Source organism: Merops nubicus, unplaced genomic scaffold, assembly GCF_000691845.1.
Source record: "Merops nubicus isolate BGI_N331 unplaced genomic scaffold, ASM69184v1 scaffold21732, whole genome shotgun sequence".
NCBI lineage: Eukaryota > Metazoa > Chordata > Aves > Coraciiformes > Meropidae > Merops > Merops nubicus.
Genome location: NW_008595931.1, coordinates 1 through 27,855, shown reverse-complemented (window position 1 = coordinate 27,855; position 27,855 = coordinate 1). Strand labels below are relative to the sequence as shown.

At 36.7% G+C, this 27,855-nt stretch overlaps 1 protein-coding gene across 1 annotated transcript in view; it reads right to left on the bottom strand.

The window, feature by feature from the left end:
* The window catches only part of THOC2 (THO complex 2), a 50,080-nt gene extending 22,298 nt beyond the window's left edge, over positions 1 to 27,782 (bottom strand). Inside the window, exons 1-19 of the mRNA XM_008936239.1 lie at positions 27,571 to 27,782; positions 21,796 to 21,854; positions 19,894 to 19,985; positions 18,919 to 18,970; positions 17,163 to 17,233; positions 16,687 to 16,808; positions 15,791 to 15,924; positions 14,113 to 14,279; positions 13,414 to 13,506; positions 10,932 to 11,087; positions 7,352 to 7,524; positions 7,029 to 7,224; positions 4,523 to 4,564; positions 3,360 to 3,490; positions 3,171 to 3,272; positions 2,055 to 2,139; positions 953 to 1,046; positions 409 to 489; positions 27 to 123 (exon numbers count right to left, since the gene is read on the bottom strand). Of these exons, the coding sequence (XP_008934487.1) occupies positions 27 to 123; positions 409 to 489; positions 953 to 1,046; positions 2,055 to 2,139; positions 3,171 to 3,272; positions 3,360 to 3,490; positions 4,523 to 4,564; positions 7,029 to 7,224; positions 7,352 to 7,524; positions 10,932 to 11,087; positions 13,414 to 13,506; positions 14,113 to 14,279; positions 15,791 to 15,924; positions 16,687 to 16,808; positions 17,163 to 17,233; positions 18,919 to 18,970; positions 19,894 to 19,985; positions 21,796 to 21,854; positions 27,571 to 27,782 (2,159 nt within the window). The remainder of the gene's footprint in view (positions 1 to 26; positions 124 to 408; positions 490 to 952; positions 1,047 to 2,054; positions 2,140 to 3,170; positions 3,273 to 3,359; positions 3,491 to 4,522; positions 4,565 to 7,028; positions 7,225 to 7,351; positions 7,525 to 10,931; positions 11,088 to 13,413; positions 13,507 to 14,112; positions 14,280 to 15,790; positions 15,925 to 16,686; positions 16,809 to 17,162; positions 17,234 to 18,918; positions 18,971 to 19,893; positions 19,986 to 21,795; positions 21,855 to 27,570) is intronic.
* Positions 27,783 to 27,855: the final 73 nt, after the last annotated feature.

The following is a 27,855-nucleotide window of genomic DNA, read 5'->3' as shown; positions in this document are numbered from 1 at the left end:
ATAAAGATCAGTCGTGCAAGACTTGCCTTTTCCCAGCCTTCAGTTGGTTGGCTACATATTGAAGTAGACCAGCAAGTTCTATTGGGTATTTTCGGAAAACAGCACCACAAAAGCTGGCCAGACCTAAACCAAGGAGAAACTGCTGTGACTGCACTGCAGGAGATACCAATCACTAAATCAGTATTAACAAATTACATGTGGAATGTTAGCAACAGAGGTATTTTTATAATACAATGGAAAAAAAAAAAATAATAATGTTTTTCCCATTGGTTAAACTTGCCAGCTCTGTTGCATTTTAAAAATTAGCTGGGTGTGAAATACTGATCACGAAGGTCAGTAGTGTGGTAGGTCATATGGAAGGTGAAGTGTTTTAAATATTACTGTAATAAATAAAACAAGAATACTAACTTTGCAGCCAGCTTGATATTGTGGTGTCATCATGCTTCATTCTCTCCTTCTCAGGGTTTGCCAGGGCTTCAATGATACAGTCTTTAGTGGAGTTAAAGAGAATATTTTTCCTCAATTTTTAAAATAAAAGTTACACAGACCTGTTTTTCCAGCTCCACAATTTCTAATATACAAACATAAGCAAGTATAGCAAGCATGATATAGGGATCCACTAACATAGTTACAGTATTTAAAAACAAAAATCACAGAAGAAATGTTAACTTAAAAAGGAGTACTTAGCTCACTATTTCCAGGATCACTATGCCTTCAAGAACAGAGTGAAAGTAGTAAAAAACCCTTAAAAATAAAGTACAAGTATCACTGTGTGAAAGAGCAAATAGAGTTCTGCAACCCACTAAGAGTACAAAGGTATTTGGAAAATTCACTCAAATTTCCAACAAAGCAGCAAGAATAGGAACAAAAAATAATTACTTACAGGCAACAGATTTAATGTGGCTACAGCTGCAACCTTATCAGTAAGTAGATGACTTACAGAAAAGGATACACGCCAAGACATCGTAGTTCAGTGAAGTGAGGTATTTCAGTGAATCAACAACTGGAGTTATTAAGTTATCATACTTTTGTATTTGTGATAGAATCTGAAAGTTACAAAAGACATTCAGCTGAACAGGAACAGTATTTATGATCTTTCATGTAATAAATCAAAACTATTTAACAGTGATTGTCTTCAAATGCTACACAAAACAGGCTTTGAAAATTATTTTTCAAAAGGTGCTGAACAACTTTCAAAGTAATAGGCAATCTCATTCATTTATCTAGTACCTTAAAGAGATCAGTGAAACATGTCTCTAACATGTAGGAACAATTATGTATAATTTTTTCTTTTCAATTATCAGAAAATAACACCATGAATATTTAATTCAGGTTTAAGATTTCTTAGGAATCCTAAACATTAGCAGTAAGAGCTTCTGTTGCTAGTTATAATAATAAAAGTGTATAAAAAACCAAACAAACCTAGGTTATGAAAGAATAAAATTAAACTCTATTTATCAGATTTTAGAATGTTCTCTTGGTACGTGACATGTGCACATGTCTGTATTGCAGTATTCAGTTCAAGTAAAACCTTAAAACTGGTAGATCAATTAACATAAGTCACATTTGTAAATAAGATAAAGGTCCACCAAAATACTTTTGCACCTCTCAAGCATTCTGTAGCACTAAGGAATATGAAAAACCCTTGCCAACTTCATAGATGCATTTAAGATTTCAAAAGACTTACATTTTCTTCTGCATGACCCTGATGTACGTTCACCACACAAATATTCAATTGCCCAGAGCAACCTAACTTCTATTTGCATTCTGCACAACCTGATCAGCACATCCCTGTACCTCCAAGACCCACCTCAGCCACCTCAAATCAAACACTTTACTCCTGTAAGTAAGCAGATAGAATTCTCTGAGCAGTTGTGGTTATTCAAGAGCTATTGTCATGTTTAGTATCTCACACTTGTGCACTACTAGCAAATCATAATTTTTAAAACTTACATCCAAATTAAAAAATAATGAAATTAGATATCAGCTCCCTTTCTACACTTTGATATCTGCTGTTAGAATGAAATAGTATTCAAATACACATAACTACATACATAGTCAAACAAAATTGTAGGGTTGCTGTGGCTGAGCTTCCCAATTTGTCTTCCAGAGGGTTTCACATTTTCCTTAGTTAAACGCCTGCAAAAGAGAACATTTTATTGCAACAAACAAGCTAAAAGAATACTAAACAACACATTAGTTCCTTATTAGTCACAGATTAAATTCTCAGTAGCAGATACATTATTAAGAAATCTAAGCACAAATATTTTTCCCTTTTGCCCTCTTTTTAACATTTTGCATTTGTTGCATTCTGTTGATTGAAAAACAATTTAAATTTCATTGTGTTACACTTCCACAGCACTCCCTACTGAAGATACAAGCTGAAAATGAAACCTGAAGTCTATACAGAGAATCAAATTGTACACACAGCAATCTCAACAACTGACAGTGCTGTGTGTGGCTCATGCACAACTGAAATCCACTGTACAAGAGATGAGATGTAAATCTTTACAGCCTGTACTAGCTAGGCAGCAAGTCCAAAGAATCAAAACCATTGTTTCTAGCTTCTGTGGCTGAAAGTCTGAAGTTTTTTACCTAGTAACAATTATTCTGTCTGGACTATGTAGAAAGGTTTTAATTATCCACTTTATAAAACCACAGCATTTGCTTTTGGCAACAACAAATGGAGGACCCAAATGCCTGACAATGACATCAGATGGTAAACCTGAAATTGTTGTGAGCCCACCTGAAGAGGAGACTGAATCATTCCATTCAACTTACTGTCCTACTTTCAAACCTATGGAAAGGAACTGACAAGACTTTTGAGACTCTTCAGGTTAAAAAGTCTCTATACCTAGAGAAAATGTGTTCCACTCTGACATTTCCATAAGCAATGCAATTTATCAAACAACAGCATACCCATGGAAAAGGTTTTAAGTAATTTAATAGGACATTATTCACAGATTAAATACTCTTCTGGTGACAAATTAGTCTGTACCTTTACTAGTTTTTAATCACAGTACATTGAATACTTCATGAACAGTGATTATCCATAAAATTACTGAGTCATTAGGAAGGTAATGTATTTGTTCAAGTTTTTTCTTCATTATCTTTTTTTCTTCATTATCTCAAAGCTGATCATTATTTATGGAATCAGACATCTAACTTACTTCATGATGTATTTGGCTCGGTCTATAGTCTGAGCTTTCACTTTCACCAGGAGTGGGTGACTGTTGTACGTTTCGTTCTTCCATTGTCCATAAAGGCGGTACCTCGAAAGATGACAGAGGAGAGCTGCTTTTAGTACAGACCATTCAAGAGAGAACTTCCAAAGAATGGAAACAAGTTATCCTACTCACCGGTACTGGTATGGGAAAGTTTTGAACATTCCCCATAACTCCTCAGACATGCATGCATTGCAGTCCATCAGAGAAAGAGATGGAAGCAAGACTTGATCCGTAATGCTCAGCAGGCAGCTAAACAGGATCTCCTGAGAGAGAGACAAAACTCGAGGTGACTATCAAGTAAGTACACTAGAAGCAATGCTGTTCTTTAATACTGCTGATATTTCATGGGCCCTATGCTGCTGAAGTTTTCAGCAAGTAACACTAATTTTCAAATAAATAATTTTAAAATAGATGTACTGTGAACCTGAATGAAGGGCAACAGAAAGGAGACACTGGCAACTGTTTTCTATGTATTAAGGTATTCGTTGCCACTACTTCCATTTTAAAATTATGTATTAAAACCTGAAGCCATTATACATGTTCCCAAGGCACAGTACTAAATTCAGCATCCTATCGTGCCCCTTTCTTAAACATTTCTTTCTCACTGAACTATGTTAGAATAACGATAGCAGCAAAACCAAAAAAACAGAAGAGACTCATTTTATCTGCAGTGATTTGAGAAGTCAGGAAATCACAAGTGAGAAACAGGAGTAATAAGTAATAAGTGAAGTAATCATGAAAACTGTGCAAGCATCTTATTGAAAACTTGCTTGTTGACTAAACTATCCAACTTGTCTGGTTGAGATCTAACTTATAAAAACATGTGGGTTTCATTGTGACCTATCTTAATAATTCAATAAACTAGTAAATTTAGAAAGAAATAAATTGGACAATAAATAAAAAATATCCATTGTACTATTAAACACCTCCACTCCTTCTAAATCCTCTTTTTCAATATGCTTTTTGCCTAGTAAATTCTTTAAGAGACAAGGTGCCACCATGGAAAGTGTATTTATAGAATAAACGGTTGGAGTTACAGCAGCAGATTCTGAGCAAATAAGTAGAATGCATTTGACTAAAAGAACAAGATCAGGTTTGAGGAAAGAAGGAGACAAAAATATAGGAAAAAGGAACAAGAATGCAAAAATCCACACGTATGACTGGCTCAAACTTCCCTAGGAAAAAAAAAGACAAATCTATAAAGTGCATTTGTTAAAGCATAAAACTCTACAGAGCAGGAAGAACTGTACAGTTATTAAACTTCTGGTCTCAATTACAATCTCACATAATCTCACCATTTTCTCTTTATCTTCCTGTTTGCTTCCATCAGACTGAAACTATAACAAAGACAAATTAAGTTAATTGCAGCATAATTAATGTAACAGTTGAAGTTTCAGAACAAGGCTACCTCAGCAAAAGCATAAACCTGAAGCATCACATGCCTAGTAATGTTTTAATTTCTCAGATTTGTCAGCATCAAGGCACTTTTGAACTGAAATTCGAATGCACACACAAAAAAAGCATTGCTTACATACATACAAGCTTTTTACACTTGTTCAAAAAGAGGTGATGATAAAAATGCCAAGGAAGCTTACTATTATATACAAATTACTGGATTTTCTTACTGGAGAGAAGAAAAGAAATATCCTAAGCATTCACCTTCCACCTAAAGAAACCCCAGGACTCTCAACCCAATTATCAACAGCCACAGATTATTTTCCCCACCTTCATCTTACAACAACATCCTCCTAAGATTTGTCTTCATTATTACTTTTTCTCTCTTCTTGCTCCACTCACCATGAAAAGCATATTAAGCTACCACACCAGTAAGTGCACTATTATTTTAAAAGTACACTTGAGCATGAAAGCTGCAGTGCATTGTTAGTAGTCTAACTTTTAAACTACTGTACAGGTTAACTTATAGTCAATTCACCTCAGTTATAAGTATTTCTACTGTGTGTTAAATGTAGTTTCATAACTAGAACATGCTGATGGCAATAGTGCATTAAAAATAACTTTCCCTATGTTACCTTAACCACTTTGTCACTGACGAATTTCTTCATAGTTCCAACCTAGAGCAAATAGCTAAAATGTTGCTCATTCTTGTCAGAAACACATTAAACTGTTATATTCATATATTTACAATAAAACTGCACAAGACATTCCTATAACCAAGTAATCTCCATTCTACTTATGCATTCACAAAGTAACAAGAGCTTTCTTATAAGCCTTCAGTACCTGAACTTAATTACAAAATAGTTATAATGGTCTGCTGACAGCAGTAAAATTAATTACCCTCTTGAAATTATAATTTCCAAATTAACTGCACAGTGAGTACAACACAGCATATCACTCAAATATCAATCTTCTCACAGGCCAGCAAGACATAAGCATGCTACAAAGCAAGAGTATTAACCATTGGGAAACCTTATCGTTGTGTTTAAGATGCTGAGAAATTGCATTTCCTACAGAGATATGGCAAAAGAGGAAGATGGAAATGCTTCAAGTTATCATGAACATATTACAAAGATTATTTGGAAACCAAACTTACTGGAGCTTCTGTCACCCTATCATTGCATCTCAGAACCTGATGAGAGCAAACTCCTGCCAAAGTCTGTTAAATCAGACAAAGATCTTGGATCCCAAGGATTATGTGTTCTTAGCTCGGCATCAGCAAGTGCAGCTGGACATGAAAGCTGCCCCTCAGGAGGTATGTAAATTTTGAGCATTCCAATATTTGTTAGTTGTAGTTAAAACCAAAAATACTTTTAAGAAAAGCAGAAAAGTAAAAATATCCCCTCCATTATAATTTAGATCAACCAATGTCTCTAACTTCCAGTTGCAGGTTAAAGCAAAAAGCTAAGTGACAAAGATTTCTAAGTTAAGGGCAGGGGTGTATAACTTTTTTTTTTTTTTAGTCAAAAACTACAAATTCCAAAGTTTCTTTTAACTGCTATTTAAAAAAATAAAACAGTATTGTCAGCTTGCAAATAAAACAAAAGCTGCTAGTCAAATAGCAAATGGCCAGAAAAGCAGCAAAAGAAATCACTAACCTCAGTCTTAGCTACTGAGTACATCAAAGGGAGTTCAGAATATAAATGCAACTTGCAGCCTTTCAGAACAGGTCATATCACCAATCTTTCAGTATATATGTAGTAGAGATATGGTCAAAAGATAAAAGAAATCTCTAGAGGCCATTTTATTCCTGAAGTGGCCAACTTAAGGCTTTATAGGATGTTTTAGTTCTCCACATAGAACCCACCCTTAGTGGCAACCAGAGATGTGTGACTGACAAATTCAAGAACAGCAGCATTTTAACTGGCAAACAGGGGGACACCCCACTAATTAAAAAGATGCAACATCCCCTACTTCACAAGTAACTTAACTGGTGAACAAAATACAATTTGAAGTATTGATGTCATAGGTTATTGTTCCCCATTGTCTGCACTATTGCTCTAATAATGTAAAAGCTTCCACAAAATTACTATCATAGGTCCATCTTTTTTTAAAATACCCATGCACAGATCACGTTTTAAAAGATGAAGAACAAAATGAAAAATAGTTCTCACTAAATATTCCTGGTTACAAACAAAGCTCCTTAAGCTGTTAGTAAAAATGTTTGTTATGTGTATTCATGATAAAAATGGTCAAGAATTAATATTCTCCAAATTTGTTCTTAGTCAAAGAAATTTTTTGTTCCAGTATTCAAATACATACAGAATTAGTAAGACCTGAGCATTTTTTGACACCTGAGAAATAGGTATTTTTCCATGTTTTGATAAGTTGTCCTGTCACACCAACCTCTTTCATAAAAGCCTTTCCAAGGCGCACCACTTTTGCAAATAAAATGGGGTCATGGGAGAGATGAGGCCCGAGGTAACACAGCATGTTGAACACATCCTTTCTCAGCTCCTCGAAGCTGTCTGCTTGTTTTGGTGCTCTCTTGTTTGGCAAAGAAGAAATTGGTGACCCCTTAGCTCCTTTAGGTACACCAACTCTGAAAAATAAGACATGTGGCATTTCACATGAGACAGAGTGGAAAGTTTTAGGAATGTATCATTACAGTTAAGCTTGTTAATTCATGTTTGTAAATAGTATCAACAGAACTCTGCTTCTCCCTTTACCTGCGGTACAGAGGTTCAATTGTCACATGTACAAGTTGGCAAAGGGCAACTGCAATAGACTTGTGTGAAGTGGCATAAAAGGGAGGCATCTGGTCCATAATACTTTGTGCATGCTGCCAATCACCAATTTTTAATAAAGCTTCCAATAAACCAAGCTTTTGGTTATCAGGAGGCTGCAAGACAACAAACAATTAATTATAAAGTGTATTCATAAAGTCATCTTAATATTTCTCCTTAAGCTGTATACAGTTGTAATCCAAAGCTAGAAAAAAAAACTGGTATTTCAACCATGTAATAAAAAAAACCTATGTAAAATAAAATTCAGCTAGGTATTTAGACAATAAGCACACCTGAAAAGCAATAATAAGCCAGCCCACGTAGAATCTAACATCTGGATCACAGAAAAAAAGGTAGAAGTTTTAAAGCTGGCTGACATATGTCTTATCATGTACTTTTCAAAATGCAGCTTATTTCTTTACATGGCATTTTAAGAACAATGAGGCATTTAAGAATTCTTTGTGTTCTGGATTTAAAAGCACAACTCTCTCTTGCAAAAATCAGATTTAAGAAAAAAACAAGCCCCAAACCAAACCCAAAACCTTTACCTGTCTTAGTTTGCCTGAATCCTGAGTTTCATAGTACCATCTGCTCTAGGAGAGCCCACTTTTAAGTACAAGTCCACAGCAAGTTTTTCAAATACCCCATTTTGCAATATAGGCATAAGAGGAAATAGGAGTTTACAATTAACATCATACCTTGAAGCATTTACACATGAGTATGCTACTGATATATCTTATTGCAATAAATGGGTTTTCCCCAGTCCCCAAAGTAAAGATCTATTTGTAAATGACTAACAGTAAGGAGTATCAACTGTACTAGCTGTATTTAATACTAGTTGTATTTAGCTACAAGCCTAAAATGATGCTTACACCAAGGGAGGGAAGATTACAAGTTAGCACAAAATGTTTAAGCATGTTAAGGCAAAAAAATCCTTGATTTAGGCCAGACAGACTGTCAAGAACAAGAATTAATTAGAAAGCAAACACTTCTCTGGTTCTATAGCTCATATAGATTTTTTTTCTTCCCCCCTTTAAAACTTCTTTATAACACTGGCAACTTTTTCTGATTGCTTTCTATTTCCAAAACTGTCTGGTACACAGGAATGTGCAAAGGAGAGTTTCAGAACAGCACACAGTGCACAGATCTGGTCTATATTCATGTGGAACTTTAATGAAATTTTAGCCTCTCTTTTGGAAAAAAATAGCTCCATATCAGAACAAGATGAGTCTCTGCAAGATTAAAGACATGCATGTGCAATTAGAAACACAACACTACTACACTAAGGTTACTTTGCCATGTAACTACAAGTTCCTTTGAGGCCAAGGATTGTCTTAAGTCAATATATACTGTGTTGACAAAAGACTACACTGATCCTTTACTGAAGTGTTCAAAAACTTCACTTGTGCAGTGTATGCAGGAAGATTAAAAATCACATTCAGTACAACACTTCTAAAATTAAGTCATGTTATTGCAAAAAAAAAATATAGTGGTTAGTTAATTGGTATGAACGTATCAGTTAAAGTTTGATACTGAACCCAAGTTTCTAGTGATTTTGGGGTTTTGGGTGTTTATTGACTGTATTAGAATCCCTGTTCTACCCACGCAGCCTTCCCTAGGCTATGTTGTTAGTAAGCCATTTCATTTCCAAAGCACTCTGTGCACACACACACACACACACACACACACTGCTTCACTGGGCCTCTCTTTAGGTAAGTGATCTCTTCTGGAACACACTCTCCAAAAGCAAGAGCATGCACAGCACAGATGTGTCAGCTGTGGAATTGCTGTCAAACGCAGTCACACTGCTGAGGTCTGTGACCTCTCAGCTACCTCCCTATTATTTGGTTACATCAAATGCATCTTAGAAGGCAAAAGTAAGTAATGCATTTGTCAAGGCTAAATTATTCATATTAGAGGCATGAGACAGCAATAAATTTTAACTAGACAAAATAAACACTCTGGATTTAAAAAGTAGGTCAGTAATTATTAACCAGTTTTCCTTACCCAGGCATTTATTCCATGCTACTGTAGCAAAGATTGTATGTTAAAACTATATGCTGGATACAAAGTACCCAAATTTAGACTGTCAACAGCTTCCACGTGTAAATACTCTACTAATTGCTGTGACTTGCACAGCTAATCACATACAAACACACTAACACAGAAGTGAACCTCACCAGAACCAGCACACATTGCCTAACAGTGTGCAAAGAGTCACAGAAAACTTTAAGTACAGCTCTCCATTTTCCCCATCACGCAGGCTCAGACTTTGTTGTCATTGTAATCCTTCAGAAAAAATGTTGTACTTTGATAGAGCTTAAAATTCCCTAGTTCTTAATTCTAAAGCTTAGCCCTAAAATCTCTCTTCATTCTTCTGACACTGCTTGCAGCACATACACACCCCATGTCCCATCAAGAGTTCAGTTTTCCATCAGAATGTGGTGAACATGCATACTCCAGAGGCTGGACCAGAGCAATGTGGCTATACAACCAAAAGGGATATTTAAATGAGTGAGAGGTAAGTCAGAAACCTAAAGCTGCAGATGTGACTGTGGTTGAGAGCCAGAGAGCAGAGAGAAGAAAAAGTTAGATTTTTTTCAAGCTAGGCAAGAAAACTTGCAGGAAGGAGAAGGGTCAGAGATGTACAGAATCAAAGTGGGGTAGAATAAATAGGGGTAAATAGACAAAACAGACTGATACAATGAATCCAGAATTACAGAAGAGAACAGAAGCTGTCAAGACTGATGCACCTCTCCTCACTATCCAGTACCTCACTTATAAAACACAAATATCAAGCTTTTATTTTACTTCTTTTGTTTTAAATAAGATGTTTGAGCACTCCTTCAACACTCAAATGAAGACCAGAACAGAAAGGCTGCTGAGAGATTAAATAATTGTTTTTCAAGGAAGGCTTGAACACACTGAAACAACTTAGATCTAGGGCAACACCAACAATGTGACACAGTAGCACCTTAAAGAAAGAGTATACATCTACACATACAAAGATACAGATCTAACAGAAAGGGCAGAGAAATATTACAAGTAAAAATGCTCCATTAAAAACTTTTGCTACAATGCAGTATAACTATACAAGAATAGGTAAGTCTGGAAATTCTTTATATCCAAAGTCTTGATGGAGAAAAATACAGAATGGACTCTTAGTGTCCCTATTTTTAAGGAATCGACTAGGATTATATTATCACAGGTCCTAGAAAACAATTGTTAAAGATTGTAAAGCGTAAGAACAGCTAAAGTATAGCTCGTACACACATAGTGGAGCTCATACAGCAAAAAAGGGAGGAAAAAAATTAATTAGAACCAAGAACATTAAACCTATGAAAATCCAGAACAATACCCAAACCCTGCATTTCTGCATGTTTAATATAACAGAAGGACAGAGGATGGACACAAACCTTTCAAGAAGTAACTACCTGTCTAAAAATAAAAATGTTTTCATAACAATTGTTAGTTTAAAAGGATTTAAAATAATTTTTTGTAAATAACCTATTCACACACACACCTTTTCAGTTTTCTCCTCCTCTTTTTCTTTTTCCTTCTCCTTTTCCTCAGCCTTCTCAGAGGATAAGACAACCATTGTAAGCTTTCTGACTATTTGCTTGGCTTCCACTATCTCCCGCTTGTGCTCCTCAATAATGGTGTTATCCCCTGGAAGAAGCTGGAAAAAACAGAACAAACATTAGATCTGACAATTGAAGTGAGCTACTGTTACTGATCACTTCAGCTCAATGCAGAATTTTGTGCTTGCTTGTTGCTAATCAGAGAAACTTGCTCCCTAGTAGATTTTTTTTTCCTGCCACCATCACCCCAACAAGGAAGTGCACTAGAAAAAGACTATTCTTAAATCAAGGACTCCTAAGAAATACTGTTCTACTGCCTCACAGCCATTAGTTGTGTAACTTCTCCTTTCCCTTTCCCAGTTTACCATTCAGCTACAGCTGAACGTGCAGGTGACAATTACACACACTTGATAACATGTACAAAAGTCAGTCCCTCAAAACAAAGTGAATATTCAACAGCATATAAATTTTCATTTGTTCATCTAAAGGAGAATAAAAATAATCAAGGAGAACCAGGTAAATTACCTAGACACACATTTCAATTGTACTTTATCTTGAAGGAATACCATGTAAAGGTTACCAAATTTTGTATTTATCATGAATGTGACTTAAACACATGTAACATCTGTTCCTTAAACACCATCTTACATTAAGGAGATACCCAGTATGGTAACACCTAAGTGGTCTGATACTTAAGAACAATTAGGGTGAGGAAGATAACCCTACACTTGAAAATTAAAAGGTCAGGTTGTGAGACAGGAGAAAAGCTTTTCTCTGACAAAACCAAACTTCAATTTGATTCCTAGAAACATGCTCAAAATTTAACTGCAAATGAAGAATCAAAACTCGCGTAGAGTCATGACCTCTTTGATACAGTAATCTTTTCTTCTCGTCTTTAACAAGGGGAGATTTTTACCGATTTTTTTTCTCCTCCCAACTGACAGTAGAAGTAAAGACTTCATTTCAGAGGAAAGATACAATTCCTCGATTTCATAGAAATTTGGGGAAGAGAGAATCCCACTGAGGAAGGTAAAAGGTTTAAGGAAACATCTAGTTCAAGGGGTAGATCCTGCCAGCAATACATACATGTGTGTGCATATACGCAATCAGAGAATGGTTCTTACAGGCTTGGGAAAGAAAGGGAGCATGTTCTTGATATGAATGATAATCCTGACAGCTGCTATTGCATAGCAGCCACACAACATATATCACTTAAGACTCAACACCTACACACTAATTATTTTTTCGAAACTCCCATGGCAAGTTAAATTAAGCCTGAATTGAAAAGAGGAAAAAAATGTCATTCCAAACGTGCAAAGATGGAGAGACTGCCAGAGAGATTCTGGAATGAACGTAGATTCAAAGTGAGACTGAGAACTGACAAACGGTGAGCAGTAGAGATGAATGCAGGGAGCACTTGAGCTGTGAGACTGTCAGGAAACACATCCATACCTGCACAGGTCTGAGCTGAGACTGCACAGGTCCCTGTAATTCTGTCTGAGCATTTGTTTTGTAAGCTTGGAGACATTCCTTAACAAACTAACACTACTATTGTGCATTCCTCCCAATATTCCACACCCATTACCCAGGACACCCACTCCTACTCCTGTTCCACCTGGCAATTTGGAGCCAAAACACTCCTATGAAGCCAGAGACAGTTATTGACAAGTCATATTGTGACTAATGCTATTAACTGCCAGAATGGCAGGACTACATCCCAGAATTTCCCTAGCTGTAACTAGAGCTCATTTCCTTGATTTCAGTGGAAGAGTTACAAGTCTTAAAATATCTATGGATATTCTTAAATTTAAAATTCATGTATAATGTAAAATTATTTTGATAACTGCAACATTCTGTTTACCATCAGCCACACTAGCATCTTGGTTGGTTGCCAAGACTGTCAGACTGGAGAGGGTAAGTCTCTGCTGAAATCAGAACATGTAACTCTATTTTCCTTTTTCAATCTAACAAGCAGCCAGGATTCTTGTAGATTGCATGAGACACCTATTCAGGAACAGGTAAGAATTTAAAAAAATCCTACTATTAAACTAGACAGTGTTAAGAACTGTATCCTGCCAACTTCTCCAAAAACTGATCTTGTAAAGCAAAACACTCAAAGGCTCTTGTTCTTGTGGAAGGTTACTCAGGCATTTACCTCCTGTCTCCTATTCAGACAGGAGATAAACAATCCTGAGTAGGCTACACAGCTAATTTTAACAAGTGCATCAGCATTCATATTTCAGTGTGTGTTTATATGAACAGGCAGCAACAGAAAGTCCTGGAAGTTTTAAGACATGAAATATGTACATATATAAATATTACAGAGTATGCTCTGTAAAGCTGTAGGAATAGGGTAAAAAAAATCTGGCTTTTAAAAAATTTTCTTAGGTTTTTGACATTTGACAGACTAGCAATGTCACTTACATGAACATAAAGATCTTCCAGATCAATGAGATTATGTTGCAGGAGAACAGCAGCAACTCTGTATAAGGAGGAAGGTGTCTCCCCACTTGGATCCTAAAAAGGACAAGATTGCAAATTAAGAAAAAAGACATTTCTGCAGGTCATGAAACAGAAACTACTCAACATTAAGATAAACATATCAACCAACAGTTCTCCTTATTATGTTATTAATTGCCATTACTCCAAAGCCACTAGACTTAACTGCAATACACAATCACAATTTCCAGAAACAAAACCATTCCATTATCTTCACAACTTATGGCACCCACATCCAATTCCTAACCATATATCTAAAAAAACCTTGAATATTTTAACAAATACCAACCATGACTCCCTTACAAACAAACTCTTCACTCCCAGGGACAAATCTTTTGTTTTCAAATATAATCTTTCCATTAATGCCAGTCCTCCTATAATTATACAAGTTTAAACTGAAAATATGAAGACAGTTTACAGCCTTCTGTCTGTGCATTAGGTACTTCCACAGAAATCATTAAATTACTGCTTTTAATACTGGTATTTTACAACTCAGAAGTTTATTTCTATGTAAAAAAAAAAAAAAAAAAACCTATGCATCAAAAAAGTGTTATCACTGATTGCAGTTCACCACTGAGTACAACCAGCCACTAAAACCAAAGATGAAGAATGAAAATACATTACCTGATAAAATTTGAATTTGAACCCAAGGATATGGCATAGAGTTTGAGGCTCACACATGTACATATAAGACTCTATCAGTGGTACAAAGAAGTCATCATACTCAGGCCTGCACTCATAGACTTCTAGGATAACATCCAAAACTCTGTTAGGATCAAGGTTAAAGCATCCTAGTGGAGAAGAACAGAGTAGAAAAGCTTAATATTGTTACTTGTCATCTTCCTTCTGCAACTAAACCACACACACTTTTTCAAGATAATTCTTTTCAGTTAAAATTGAGCCTGGATTTATCTACAGCAAAATAGTCCATATCATCTGTGGAGTATTGGCCTAGGCAAAGATTAAACAGGACGTTCAATGTGATTACAGAAAAACTAGAAATTACCATCCTAAAGGGAAACATTTAATAAATAAGAACCCAACCTCACTAACATCACAGTGCCATGGCATGGGCTGCTGCCTCTCCCCTTGTGCCAGCACACATTTATGCAGTCACACTTATCAGTCAGCTAGAAATTATTTTACACCCTAAAAATTGTTCATGTTTAAGCCTGCCCTGTCAATCCAAGACTACTGCTAGCATTAGGGAGAACAGTTTATTTTGAGAGGAGTAAAAGCAAGGATATAGATCAGCTTAACCCAATGTTGTAATCGTACCTGTATCTTACTACATAAACTTGTCTCCTGGAGTTCTGGTGGAAATGCTCGAGACAGAAATATTACTTCTACCAAAAGAATCCACATCTAGACTATTTTCTTCATTGTGCCATGAGAAGTTTTATCCAGGCACATCCACTATGCAGATATGTAATTGCATCAGTCTTCCCATCCCAAAAGCCATTTCCACTACACCAGGACCTACTGCAAGTCAGTACTTTACAAGAACTGACAATTTATAGGAAGTCTATCTGCAATTCCTAAAATTCCAGAAGACAGAAAAATAGTTTGTTATAAAAATCCTCAAACTTGGTGTGTATTTTTTACTGTAATAACTAGCAAAATCATCCTCTTCTCTAGCCCTCCTCCAAAACAGGTATTATTACAGGGATTTGGCAGTTTAATTTATGATAGACAGGGTTTTATCTCTTATATAACAGTAGCATAGCCTTTTGACCATTACTGAACTGGTACCATAGGAAACAGGCACTGGTCCAAACATCGATATAACATATAAAACTTTATCCAAAAAGGAACTGTAAAACATGGGGAATTACAGATATTTCCTGGTTTTCATGTACTTTGCGCTTCAATTGTGATGCTCATGAAGACTCAAATGAGAAATATGGACAAATCACAATCAGAACTAAAGTGAGAACATTTACTGCTTCTCATTTCTCTTTGTAAGGAATCACTTGTTCAACTTCTTTAAGACTAAAAGAACATTCACACATTGACTTTGAGCACCTGAAAACAGCAAAAAGCATTCCTCTGTTACAGTCCAATCTGCCTGACAAGTGCATCCTCAAAAAACACTGCTGAAGTGAACTGAAACCATAGCATGTGTATTTGAGGCTGTAACAAATTCAGTCTCTAAACTGAGACCAATACTCTTTACCACCACACTCCACACGTGCATGACATATTTGATCCACAGATGACCTCACACAGTAGTCTACAGTCATTGTAACCGTAAGACCATGCAGGGAAACCAGTGCCCATACTCTTTCAACAAATTCCTTACCTATTAAAGACTTGATATTTTCAAGGATTAAATCACTAGTGATATTTCCAGATAAGTCTTGCCCCAGTTCTGCAATGAGCTTTGCATAGCCTTCATTCTCCTCTCTTAACAAATTAAACTTCTGCTGCTTATAACTGCAAATAAACAGAAATTAAACTATTGTGCAACATGCCCACAATGAAGCTTATTTATGCTCTTATCAGTATTAAAACTGACACACAAAATGGTAATTTTGAACACATATTAAGAAATTGCAATTTACTTGAACTATTGTAAAAAATTGATTGCACTACAATGAATATCTGCAAGGTAGCAAGCATTCTCCAAACAAACTTGGCTCTTTATTTCAAATACAGACCATTTAAAAGCAAGATTATGCTTATACTTAACAGTAAAGCTTGTTCTTACACACTGTGCTGGAGAACTGCTCTGTAACAGTCCCTGCTTAGGGACCTATTCTAGTTTCAAGTGGTGTTGAGATTGAGACTGAAATGTTGGATGCAGAGACAAAAAACAATAAGCACAGCCACAAGAACACATCCCCTGTTGCCAAAACGAATAGCACTACATTTGCTTCTTTATGCAAACAAATGCCTATACTTAACTGATGCAACAACAATAATTCATTTTCTTACACATTAAGTTCACGTTTGTCACAAATAAAATTAAATACTAAGTATTTAAACTGCACATAAGAAATTGTAGCAAATGCCATAGCAATAGGTGACATCAAAACATATTTTACATTTCTCAGGAGTTTGGAAACTAAGTGCAACAAAACATTTCCCAAAGAAAACTGAGTATTAAAAGAAACATTACACATTCTTAGAACACAGGTTACCAGACTAATTACCACTGCCCCTCCCACCCACTCCCCAAACAACTCCAAGACTTACAATAGTTTTGTCTTTATTTTAACGGATTTCTGATTGAACTGTTGAGACTGTTTGATAAGCCCCAAGGACTCCAACGTCTCTGGATCTAAGCGCTCCTTTAGGACAGTGTCCGATACAAGGTACTACAAAACACCAAACACATCCATAATATTTGTCAGTTACAGAGACCTAGAAACCACCTGACAGAGGAGGTTGCATAAAGAACTCCAACTCAAAACGTGTCAAAAACAAAACTTCCATTGAACTGACAGAGAAAATACAAGTTCTCTCAAACCTCTTCAAAGAATTAAAGGTACAACTATACTAGATTACTTTACTGTAAAGCTTTGAAGGTGCATTTTTAAATTACATGGTAATTTGTTAAAATAGTTTAATAGTCCCTTTCTTAGAAAAAGGGGAAAAAAACAGCAAGCTTCAAAACTCTTGTCAGGCTTTGGTATATACTTCTACCAAAAGACCTTCTATGTGCAGCTTACCAAACAGGCTAACACCAGTTGGGTAAAGTGATCCCTCTTATTTTTTTCTTCTAAGCAACTTGTTTCAATGTCTAGAAAGGAAAACAAAAAATCATTGCTTGTGGAATTCGTTTCTTCTTATATTAACTATCCTGACAAATGTTAATGGTAACACAATGCAAAGAAGCTTGCTTATAACACGCTCGTTTCTTGCTGTTTTCCAGCTATCCACCAACTCTTGAGGCTCACATAATACTCTGATGACAATTCAAACACAACCACAAATCTCATTAAAAGGTAAATGAGAAACCAGAGCAATACCATAATATTTTTTCTTGCCCTCTCCCCACTGTAATAAAGTTTATGGTTGGCACTAAGAATCAATAAGCTTAAAAGAAGGTAAATACAGATCACTGAAAAGAACTGTATCATACCCACAGAAAAACTAGACCCATAAAGAAAACATTAACAATAAAGCCCCTAAACAGACTGAAAAGCAACAGGTGATACTGGGGCAATAAAGGCAACAAATTTGGCAGATTAGTCTGGACCCTAGCAGCCAAGTCTCTAGCCAAAGAGGAATCTGCAGGAAAAAAAAAAATTAGCCCAAGGAAAGTGGTTGAGTGGAGAAAGCTGATAATGTTTCAACATATGATAATTTTGATTTAACAATAAGACAATGACATCAGGAAAAAAAATCCTGATACTAGAAAACACTGGTTAAAGGAAAAAAGTTTTAGAGGAAACTCATTAAAAACAAGAGAAGAAAAGATTGTCAAATGTCCTTCGTCCCAGCATTTGAAACCTAGCTGCTAAACAACACTTTCTCTGCTGCTACTGAAGGTTCAGAATTTGGCCACAGACATTTGAAGGGCAGGAGAAAAAAGTCAAAGAAGAGAAATGTAAAAAACCTCTATTTTAAAACACTGCTTTATTCATGAGTTTGATTCTATAAATAAAGTCAAACATCATTTAGATGTTACAGAAGCAAGGCTGCATTTTGCAAACTTCATTAGGTGCCTCTCTGCAGAGGCACCCACAGCACCAAAACCACATTCCTGCAGCACAGAACAAACCAGGACCTGTGTTGAGCAGCAGGCTACCAAAAGAATTTGCAAAAATTTGTTGAAAAAAGAGACATAGAACAAGATAGTTTCAAGTGCTAGTGGTTTCTATCATCTGGAAAAAAATGTATACAGATTAAAATTCTAAAAACCTGAGAGCAACAGCTTTGGGCCAACACTACACAGGTTATTACCACAATATTAAGTGGACAACATCAAAGCTTGCTCAGATGGTGGATAGTAACTTGGGAAATTATGTTATTTGCTTCTAGGTTTCTGGACAATTAATACAAGCTGTTTCACTATGAGGGACTCCACAGATTAAATATTTAGAGTATATTCTGAGAATAGAGGATCCAGCCACCAGTAAGCCAACTTTTATTTAGTACACTGAGAAGAACAGTAACAACGCCAAGTCATTAACGTGAGTGCAAAACTTGTAACATTCTTACAAGCTAGCTGCTTTAACTGTTCTGGGCACATCAGTTTCCACTGCCTTTGATAGCTAAATGTCTGGAAAATGTAACACAACAATGCAGAACAAAAAGATGTTACAGCTGAGCCACCGATACATTCAGGAAGAAGCAACTGTTTTGTAAAGAGAAGCCCTGCTTTACAGATCTAGTGGAATTTCCTGAAGGAGTCAACAAGCCCACAAAACATGTATTTCTCCAAATCTGTTGCAGTGCTGTAGAGGAGGGAACCCAGCTTACCTAATATGCAGAACACATCAGCTAGGATGGAAGGCATTTCTTCCCGGAACTCCTGAAAAGGGCAAAGAGCACATTCAGGAGTGCAAACTCCAGCACGGGCCCCTCGGGAAGTCTTATCCCCTTACATAACACAACGGGTCACCGTTAGGTAAATTCAGAGTATGTAGAATATTTTACTAAGATATCAATAATAATAGTAGAGATCAAAAAATAAGAGGCTCAATTCTTGAGTAATGTCTAACAAGTGCTGTACTAGTTATTGGTATGTAACAAAACAAAACATTTTAAGGTATTTTATACACAAAACATTTTTTTCTTAATACATTTTACACATATCAAACCAGAAGTCTAAGAACTCAGAAGAAGTAGTAATTTTTGAATTTTTTTATATATATGTTTTTGTTTGGGTTTTTTTTGTGATTGTTTTGTCTTTTATGAACACCAACATTTGGTAACCTTAGAAGTTAAGAGGGAAATACACTATTCCCTACTTTCTCTGTTCAAAGCATTTTAAGAAAAAACTTTAAAAAATGCATTATTTTAAAGGCAGTTAAAAGACTGAGATATCTCAACAGTAAAATGGCAGACATGCACACTGCTACACTAAGATGTGAACTATAAAAACCAGTAGGTGGCATTACAGACATGCTGCATCACCAAGTGAAATTGTCTTAGCATTTCTTAAAAGCTTTATTCTTTATATGCCCTTAAAGAATTACTACATTTTCGATTTATGGTAGAATGAATGTATCTATTCCTCACCACAAAAAGCAGGGGAATAAAATGAAACCTTGAAAGACTTACATATATTTCAAATGCACACAAATGAAGAAAAAGGACTTGGCATGAAGTAACTTTTTAGACAAGGAAAAAGAAGTCTGTTGAACATTATCCTACTTGGTTTTCATTCAGACTTTTAAAATTTGGACAAAAAAAACCATAGTAAGTTTGCAATTATTACAAGTCTATACTTACTATGACATCACCAAGAACATTAGAAGCTTGGTCATGCTTTAAGTTCCCTCTGACAACGTGGTATGCAAGCTCATACAAAGCCTGCTGGATATCTGTTGAAAGAGAACAGATGATTCAGGAACATATTAGCTAATCCTTGATCTAACTTATAAAGTTTACAGTAATGCTGTAGACTTGAGACACCCCACAAGTAAAGAGGATATGCTTCTCTTACCAGAGAGGGGGATTACTTTACTACTGCTGATAAGATTAAATTTGAGCATCAATGTCTAAGAGTTCACACGAGTAGCTAAGAGATTAAACACTTTCCCTGGAGAGTTTATGGAGTAATAGGGAAATGGGATGAAAAACTACAGCCCTGCATGTAACTTGAGTCTTGGCAGCTGGTTTAACAAAGTCACCTTTACCTTATAATTTACATAATTACACACATCTATACAGACATATATATAAAAATACAATACAGAGAAAACATTCCAGTACTTTTTCTTAAGCATATCTCATCACAGACAAACATGCTTTCAAAAACTATTTCCCTAGCAGAAAGTAAAATTTAGTCAGAAAAAAAAAATTAACAAGGATTTTTTTTTTTTTTAAAGAAAAGTCTCCTGTAACTTGAATGCTGTTTTACAAAAGTTTATATCAAGATGAAACACAAAACAGAAGTAGTGTTTGAGAGAAATCTTGCAGTGTTAGACATGGTGGTTGCAAAGACAGCTACAGTAAACTCACAGGGAATTGTTCTTAAATAATACACCACAATGTTGCTACAGCTTTTCATGCATGAAAAATAAAACCTCAAGTTTTCACCTTGGACTTGTACCATGTGATTTGCTCAAGAAAATGTTTGCAAGAGGAATACAAGTTACAGATCTTAATGACTTAAACCAAGCACTCAGTAACTTGGTGACTGTAGGCCACTGCAGCTGCCTTAGAAGTTTTATTTTTCAAATGGGCAGGTTAATTTTACCTATCACTGTGCTTTTGGTACAGAACATTAATTGCTAAAGACTCAACATAGCAGGAATAGTTTAGACATCAATCCAGCTCTATAAATCAATTCTATTCTGTTTAGCAACAACTCTACTACTCTGAAGGCAAATTCAAGAGGTCAGTTGGGTGCAGTACCAAATTTAATAATTTATGATGAGACCAAAGTGGACATAAGCATAACCTCAGACATGCCTCTGCAAGTGGCTCCATACACTGTGGAGAATTTCTTCCACAGTTACACCACCAACTCTGACCTGTCTCCATAAGCCTGTGGTATATTGGACTGCAATAAATGTCCTTCTGGAACCAAAAGGCAGAAATGCAAGTGACAGTGCAGTTGTCACAACTGGATCCAGGTGACATGGACTCAAATTCTTAGCAGTCACTATGTCTGTGCCTCACTCCAGATCATCCATATTTTCAGGGATTTTTCCATCACCAGGAGGACTTCAACTGTTTCTACCATGTATTAATTCCTCCCATGAAGACACTGTATGTATCATCTAGTCATCATTGCCACTGGATTTTTTAGAAAATGACAGCAAGGACAAAGAAAAAGAAACAACATGTAGAACTGCCAGCCTCTGTGTAGAACAGAGACCATCTGGTGGACTTTCTTCAAAAACTCTGAGAGTAGTGATTTTGCTCTAAGAATAATAAATTCTTCTTACTTATGATTTACATTGAAATGTTTTGGTTTATCTCTTCTGCTCTCTCACCTGGACACGTGAATACAAATCTAGCTGTGCATGTTTGTACTGCCTTACCATTTGTAAGGCTCTCCCTTTAGCATGCATTAACAGCCACCACAGATGAACATTCCAAGCAGACACATGCAGAGGTACCATGACCAACTGTTTCCAGGCTTTTCATTTAATTAGAAACAACCCAAAAACCAACCCAACTTACCTCGGAAACCCACATGATCATGGCTTTTGTTCTCACTGAGAGTGCGGCACAGCTGCACACTGCAACAAAAGAAGGATTTTGGGTTTTTTAAATGAAAAAATTAAGATAGGTAGATATTAGCATACACACAAATCTTTTGGGGCTCTTTTGCTGGCATTCTGGCTAAAATAACTTTAAACGTGGGCAGTTTAAATGGTCAACTACATTAACTTTCATAGAGTAAACACTAATTCAGAGAAGTTACACAGCAAAGAAATACAAGGCTCCCCACAGATCTGCACACACATGTAGCACACACTTGAAGAAATACTCCTCTTAACACTACCAGTGCTCAGAGAGAGAGAAGGGAGAGCACCAGGCAATTCAGGATGTGAAAGGATACATGGAAATGCTAGCATTAGCCTACTCTTGTTAACTAATGAAGAAATGCACTTCTAAAGCAACAGTATTTTTAATAGGTAGTGATTTACCTATAACAGACACCAATTAATATCTTATAAGCTTTCTTCATGTTTATAAATTTTCAACCAAAAATTTCACATTTTTCATCAAAAAGTCTTTCATGTGTAGAAACTGAACACACACCAGGGCTACATTGCATTCCTACAGTAAAATTTCCTGTGGGAATGATTTTTAAGCATGTTCTCAAATAAGGCAGGTATGTATAATTATTATAGAACCTTATAATAAAAAATAAACAGTAAGAAAGGATTCTGCAGCAATCCATTACCCCTTCTATTTGCATCCTATATAGATTAACTCTCTAGAAGGCCTAAACAGCTGCTCCTGCAATCAAAGGTTTATAATTAGCAAGCAGAAGGTATATGCACCCTTTAAAGACAACTGGAAAATGGGCAGTTTCAGGTATTATGTAATCAACAGAAACATGCAAGCTCAGCAAGAAACAACAGGGTGGCTCAAATGTTCTACTCCCTACTGAAGAGAATGTCATATCTGCAAATAACCAGAACAGAAGCAGAAAAACAGGGGAATAGGCAATATATTTTATTTTTCATGAATGGCATGTGCACTTTTTTAAAGAAACCATAGATTTTTTTTCTCCAGCTGTCCCCAAAGAGTGTGCCAATTTTATCTAAGTCAGCTTTTCTTAAATTTTAATTACTACTCCTCCATAAAGAAGTTACCTTATAAGCACTCATGTCTAATCTCTGCATACAAATAACAGTAAAGTGAAACATCTGATTCCAGAAATCTATCTACTGAGATGAACACTTGGACCCTGATGTCACAAGGTGGTACCAGCAACCAGGTTACACAAGAAACAACCCTGTCTGCTTGGACAGAAGAGTTCACTGAAGTACATGTTAATGCAAAATAAGAGTTTTACCTCTTCCAGTTGCCCTTCCAGCAATACCAAAACTATACTGTCAACTTCATATTACTGTAAGACACAAATCTGTTTGAGCAATGTAACAAAAAACCCTATATAAGATTAGTCTGTAGAACAATTTGCTTTATATTGGGTAAAAAAAAAAATAAAAAGTTAATTTTTGTAAAAGTCCACCTGGGAATATTTTGGAGTAGAAAATGCATTGGTATACTCCTTGGATCTACATTAATTGTGCTTATGTTCTTTCACACAGGTACTCTGCCTCCAAAGGAGGATGACCCTCTCTGAAGGTGCTGTCAGGCAGAACAGCTGAGCTGATTTAACAGCTTGCTGCTGCAGAAATGGACGCATTCACAGATACTCCTTCCTTTCTTGGCCACACAGTTCTAGCCCTCATCTCAATTAAGTCAGTTAATTAGACTGACAAACCTGGCAGGTGGAAAACTGGTCAGAAAACAAGTCTTTGGCCAAGTCTGCAAGTTGAAGCAGCTTACCAGGAGGGTCAGCTAAGCCCTGATGAACCTGGAGCCCTGGTGAACCAAGGCAAGGCAGAAGCCCTCCCCTTCCAGCACCAACAAGCTGTGAGATTACTTCATCGAGTCTCAACTGAGCACATCATAAGTTACCATCAACACAGCTGTGCATACACAAGAATAAAAATGTGAATATCAGTACAATTAATCAGAAAAGAGCCAGAAGAACACTTTCCCAGTTAAACACTGCTCAGGACAGTGGGAGTTTATCATGTCCTTTTCAGTTCAGACTCAAATGGTCTGCTTTCCATTAAGAGTCAGTTTGAAACTTTTATTACTCTAACCTTGTAGTTCATTGCTGCAAGATTAGGATGCAGAACTTCCCTCCTCTACTAAAACCTGCATCCCTTTGCCCAAAGATAACTCAGTAATGCATATAAAATAATTTTTTTAAAAAAAAAAAAATCACAGAATCACTTCATAAAACCAAAGCTTGAAAATAAAATTTGCTTTGGATTAAAATGGGATAGAATTGCTGAAACAACAAATTCTGGAGCAGCAGCATTGAGCACCTATCAAACAAGTTTGCATGGTAGAGCCAGCAACTGAACCTAAGCCTCCCAAATCATCTGTAACATTCTGTATCCTCAATTACACTCCCACTCATGGTATAGGGTAGTAATTATCACAAAGTGCACATGACTGGAAACATTTAAATAGACACATAATTTAATTGATAGGGGTAGTTCTCTAACTGAGCTCAAGTACAAGGAGTTACATTTTGCAGTCAGGATGGCACACCTCAGTCTCAGCCCTTTCACTCAACACCGTGACATTACTCGGACAAGAAGAGCAGTAAAACATGTTGGGAGTGCTTGGAAGATGAAGTCTCAAATGTTCACATTCACTGAATGTTAAGCTTCTTCATTTTATCTTGAGGCTTAACATATTGCATGAACTGCCAGCCAAGCACATTATTAAAGTCCCACTTGCCCACTGAAGGCTCCTCCATGTGTTGAGGCAAGTATCAGCCTAACAGTCAGTGCTGGTCCTCGTATGTGTGTTATAACCATCCACGTGGGCTCCAGTCACAGACCAGCATCTCACTGTGGATGACACTACACAGAACAACACAATTTCACTACGGAGAACAGCCCAGGTACACACAAAGAGATCTACAAAGAGCCTAGACTGATCAGCACACTCCACTGTATTCCACATGCAGATTCCAACTCAATCTCTACACAGCATGTGGCAGTCGTAACACAAACACAGGTCATTAATAAATGGTACTCTGAAAGAGTAAATAGAAGAGAAAATAGAAAAAGACAGATATGATGACCACATCCTGACCAGGTTATACTTTTGGCAGCTAAGAACACTTGAAACTTCCACATGATGTACATTTTTGTGTTCCTACTAGATGTTATTACACATCAGTAGCTGGATTAAATTTAAAGCAGGTAGAGCTCTGAACAAGCTCCCTGAACAATTTCTAGGAAGTGAATGGTCACTACAGCTCTATGATGCTGCCATAATGTTAATTAGAACATCACGACACTGTAAGACACATATAAAATCCTTACCTTAAGTTTTGGATATGATATATCATGATAAACTGATCAACTCAGCAAAGAAAGTTCATTATTTTTCACAGCAAAGTATCAGTTTAAAAACCAGTTTCCTTACTGAATTTCTTTAAAATATCCCCTTTTTTTTTTTTCCCTTTATGAGACACACTTTTTCTTCCCCCCCACAACAGCATCTCACACAGACTACAGCAGTATTACAAATTCTGTATGTTTTCAGGCAGAAGCAGACCACCACCATACCACTGGGAAAGAACACATACAGCAATCATCTTAAGCATCCATTATTAATCACAGTACATAGTTTTACTTGGCATTTCAAACAACTCATTTACTTCTCCCAATACAGTTTCATATTCCCTTAAAACATACAACTGTTTTTATTTACATAACCAGTAACTGCCAAAATACTACCTGGGGCTGTATCTAGTCAGATCATGTTAGTCATTTCATGCTCCAGCAAATAAGTAATTTTTCCATGATAACTAAGTTTCTTTCTGCTAATTATGAGGAGGGTTTTTTTCCTGCAATCCTCACTTTTTGACAAAGTTGGTATTTGTCTCCCTGTGAATAAGGCCATCACTTCGTTTTATACCAAAACCAAACCCTCCGTACGAGAGTGAATGTTCTCCGACTTCATGCATGGGCTTCCTTAGGCCAGGCTTCCACAATGTAAAAAAAAGAAATTAACACCTTCTAAAATTTTAGCAGATCCTATATTTGCTAGAAATGTCAGCTTTCCCCTTTTGCAGTATCTTTCTCCTCCCCACTTTAATAGCTGGTTTATCAATATAATGCACCATCTCAACTTTGAACCACAAAGCCTGACGGGAATTGTGGCCTAGACCTAGTTTATAACCCAGGGCACATTTGTATCAGGCAAAAAATTCCATAAAAATAAGTAGTATCATATACATTTGTTCTCCTTTAAAGGATGTTCAAAAATATTATGTATTTCATTTTGGAAAGAGAGCGTCATAATTTTATTTTTCTCCAGTAAAACAGGAGATAGGGAGTTTTGGAAAAAAGAAACCAAAGTTACACAATGAAGATTCCAAAAAAAAAAAAAAGTTAAGTTTCCTGAGACGTTCTCCAGGTACTGGCTACAAATACATTCTTCTGCTTCTAGGAAGTAAATCCATACATGTTCCACATGCTCTGAAAGCTATCACTGCAAAACCTGACAACTGTTATCCAGACACAATAACATGTCTTCTAAAACGTATGGCCTGTTTTGCCATCGTACAATCAACTATGAAATGTCTGTCCTCGTGCAAACTCCATACAAACTCAGTGACCATCACAGGGTAAATTACAGTTAATTTTGCCTGCTAGTTCAGGCAAAAACGACTTAAGGACCACTACAGAACAGCTAGCAAACATAGCTATATGTATATAACACCCTGTTCAAAGGGCAATCGGATTTATTATAGTCATTTGTGCATTTTTTAAAGGTATTAGTATTACGTTTACCCATTTTATTCTTTGATATTCACACAGAACTTTCTAGACACTGAAGATAAATAAAAATATCTTTGTGCTTATTGCATTAATATTACCATGCTGGATGCAAATTCAGCAACTGCCATAAAATCTTAAGGAGAAGATTAAAAACAAAAAGCAGTGCAAACCTCAGCATTGTTTTGGGGCTCCTGAATGCTGCTGTTAATATTGAAAATGCAGGTACAGAAGAGATTTTTCCTCTAGCCTTGTATCATTCACATCAAAACACATTACATTGACATGGTAACAGTCCGAGCATAATTCAAAGCCAAAAAATGACATGGCTACAAAGGGGGAAGCCCTCCACTACAAAATGGAGGGTGTGGGGAAAACGGTGTTTCATGCAGGGAGCCTCTATTCTCTACCCCACCACCTCCTTCTTCACATGCAGGGAAGATCATTACCATAGCTGCACCACCTTTTAAAAGACATGAACCAAAGAAAATTATTTTAAAGGAGTCAATGTCAAGAAGCTTCCTCAGAGTGATCCCCCAAACACTTTTATTTGTAACTGCAAGGTTTTTTTAGTTACGACAAGAAACACAAGTATGTCAAGCAATTAAAATAAAGGCATTTAAAAACATACAATTAGTACACAGAACACACTTGTCCAAGCTGAAATTGTAACATTAAACTGACAAACTGATTAATGAAACCCCCTGAAAAATTGTACTCCTGAAACACAGCATGCAGCACAGGCAGTGAACCTGACAAGTTAAGATTATTTAAAACAGATAGACACTAAGCCCCGAGATAGAAAGATCCTGGCACACCTGGATTGATCTGGGAGGCTGCAACCAGAACACCTCGCACAAATGTTACCTTGTAGGATAAATAGGGATGACTAGCTGATCCTAACTTGCCCGAATCAAATAATACAGCACCAGTCCCCTTGGAAGAGACAGAAAAGTGGGAACGGGGACCGACACCTCTGCCGTAAAGGTCAACACCGCGGAGCCAGCGGAACGAGAACGCTTCAGGCTCCGCGTTACCCCGGGGGCCGGCTAGAGCTGCCCGACACCCGGTAAGCCTGAGCCGGAGGAAGGAAGGGGGCGCTCGGGCCGCGGGCATCGGGCGCCTGCAGAGCTAGGCCGAGCGGCGGGGACGCGCTCCAGCGGAGGTCGTTACCAATCGGCCGCGGAGG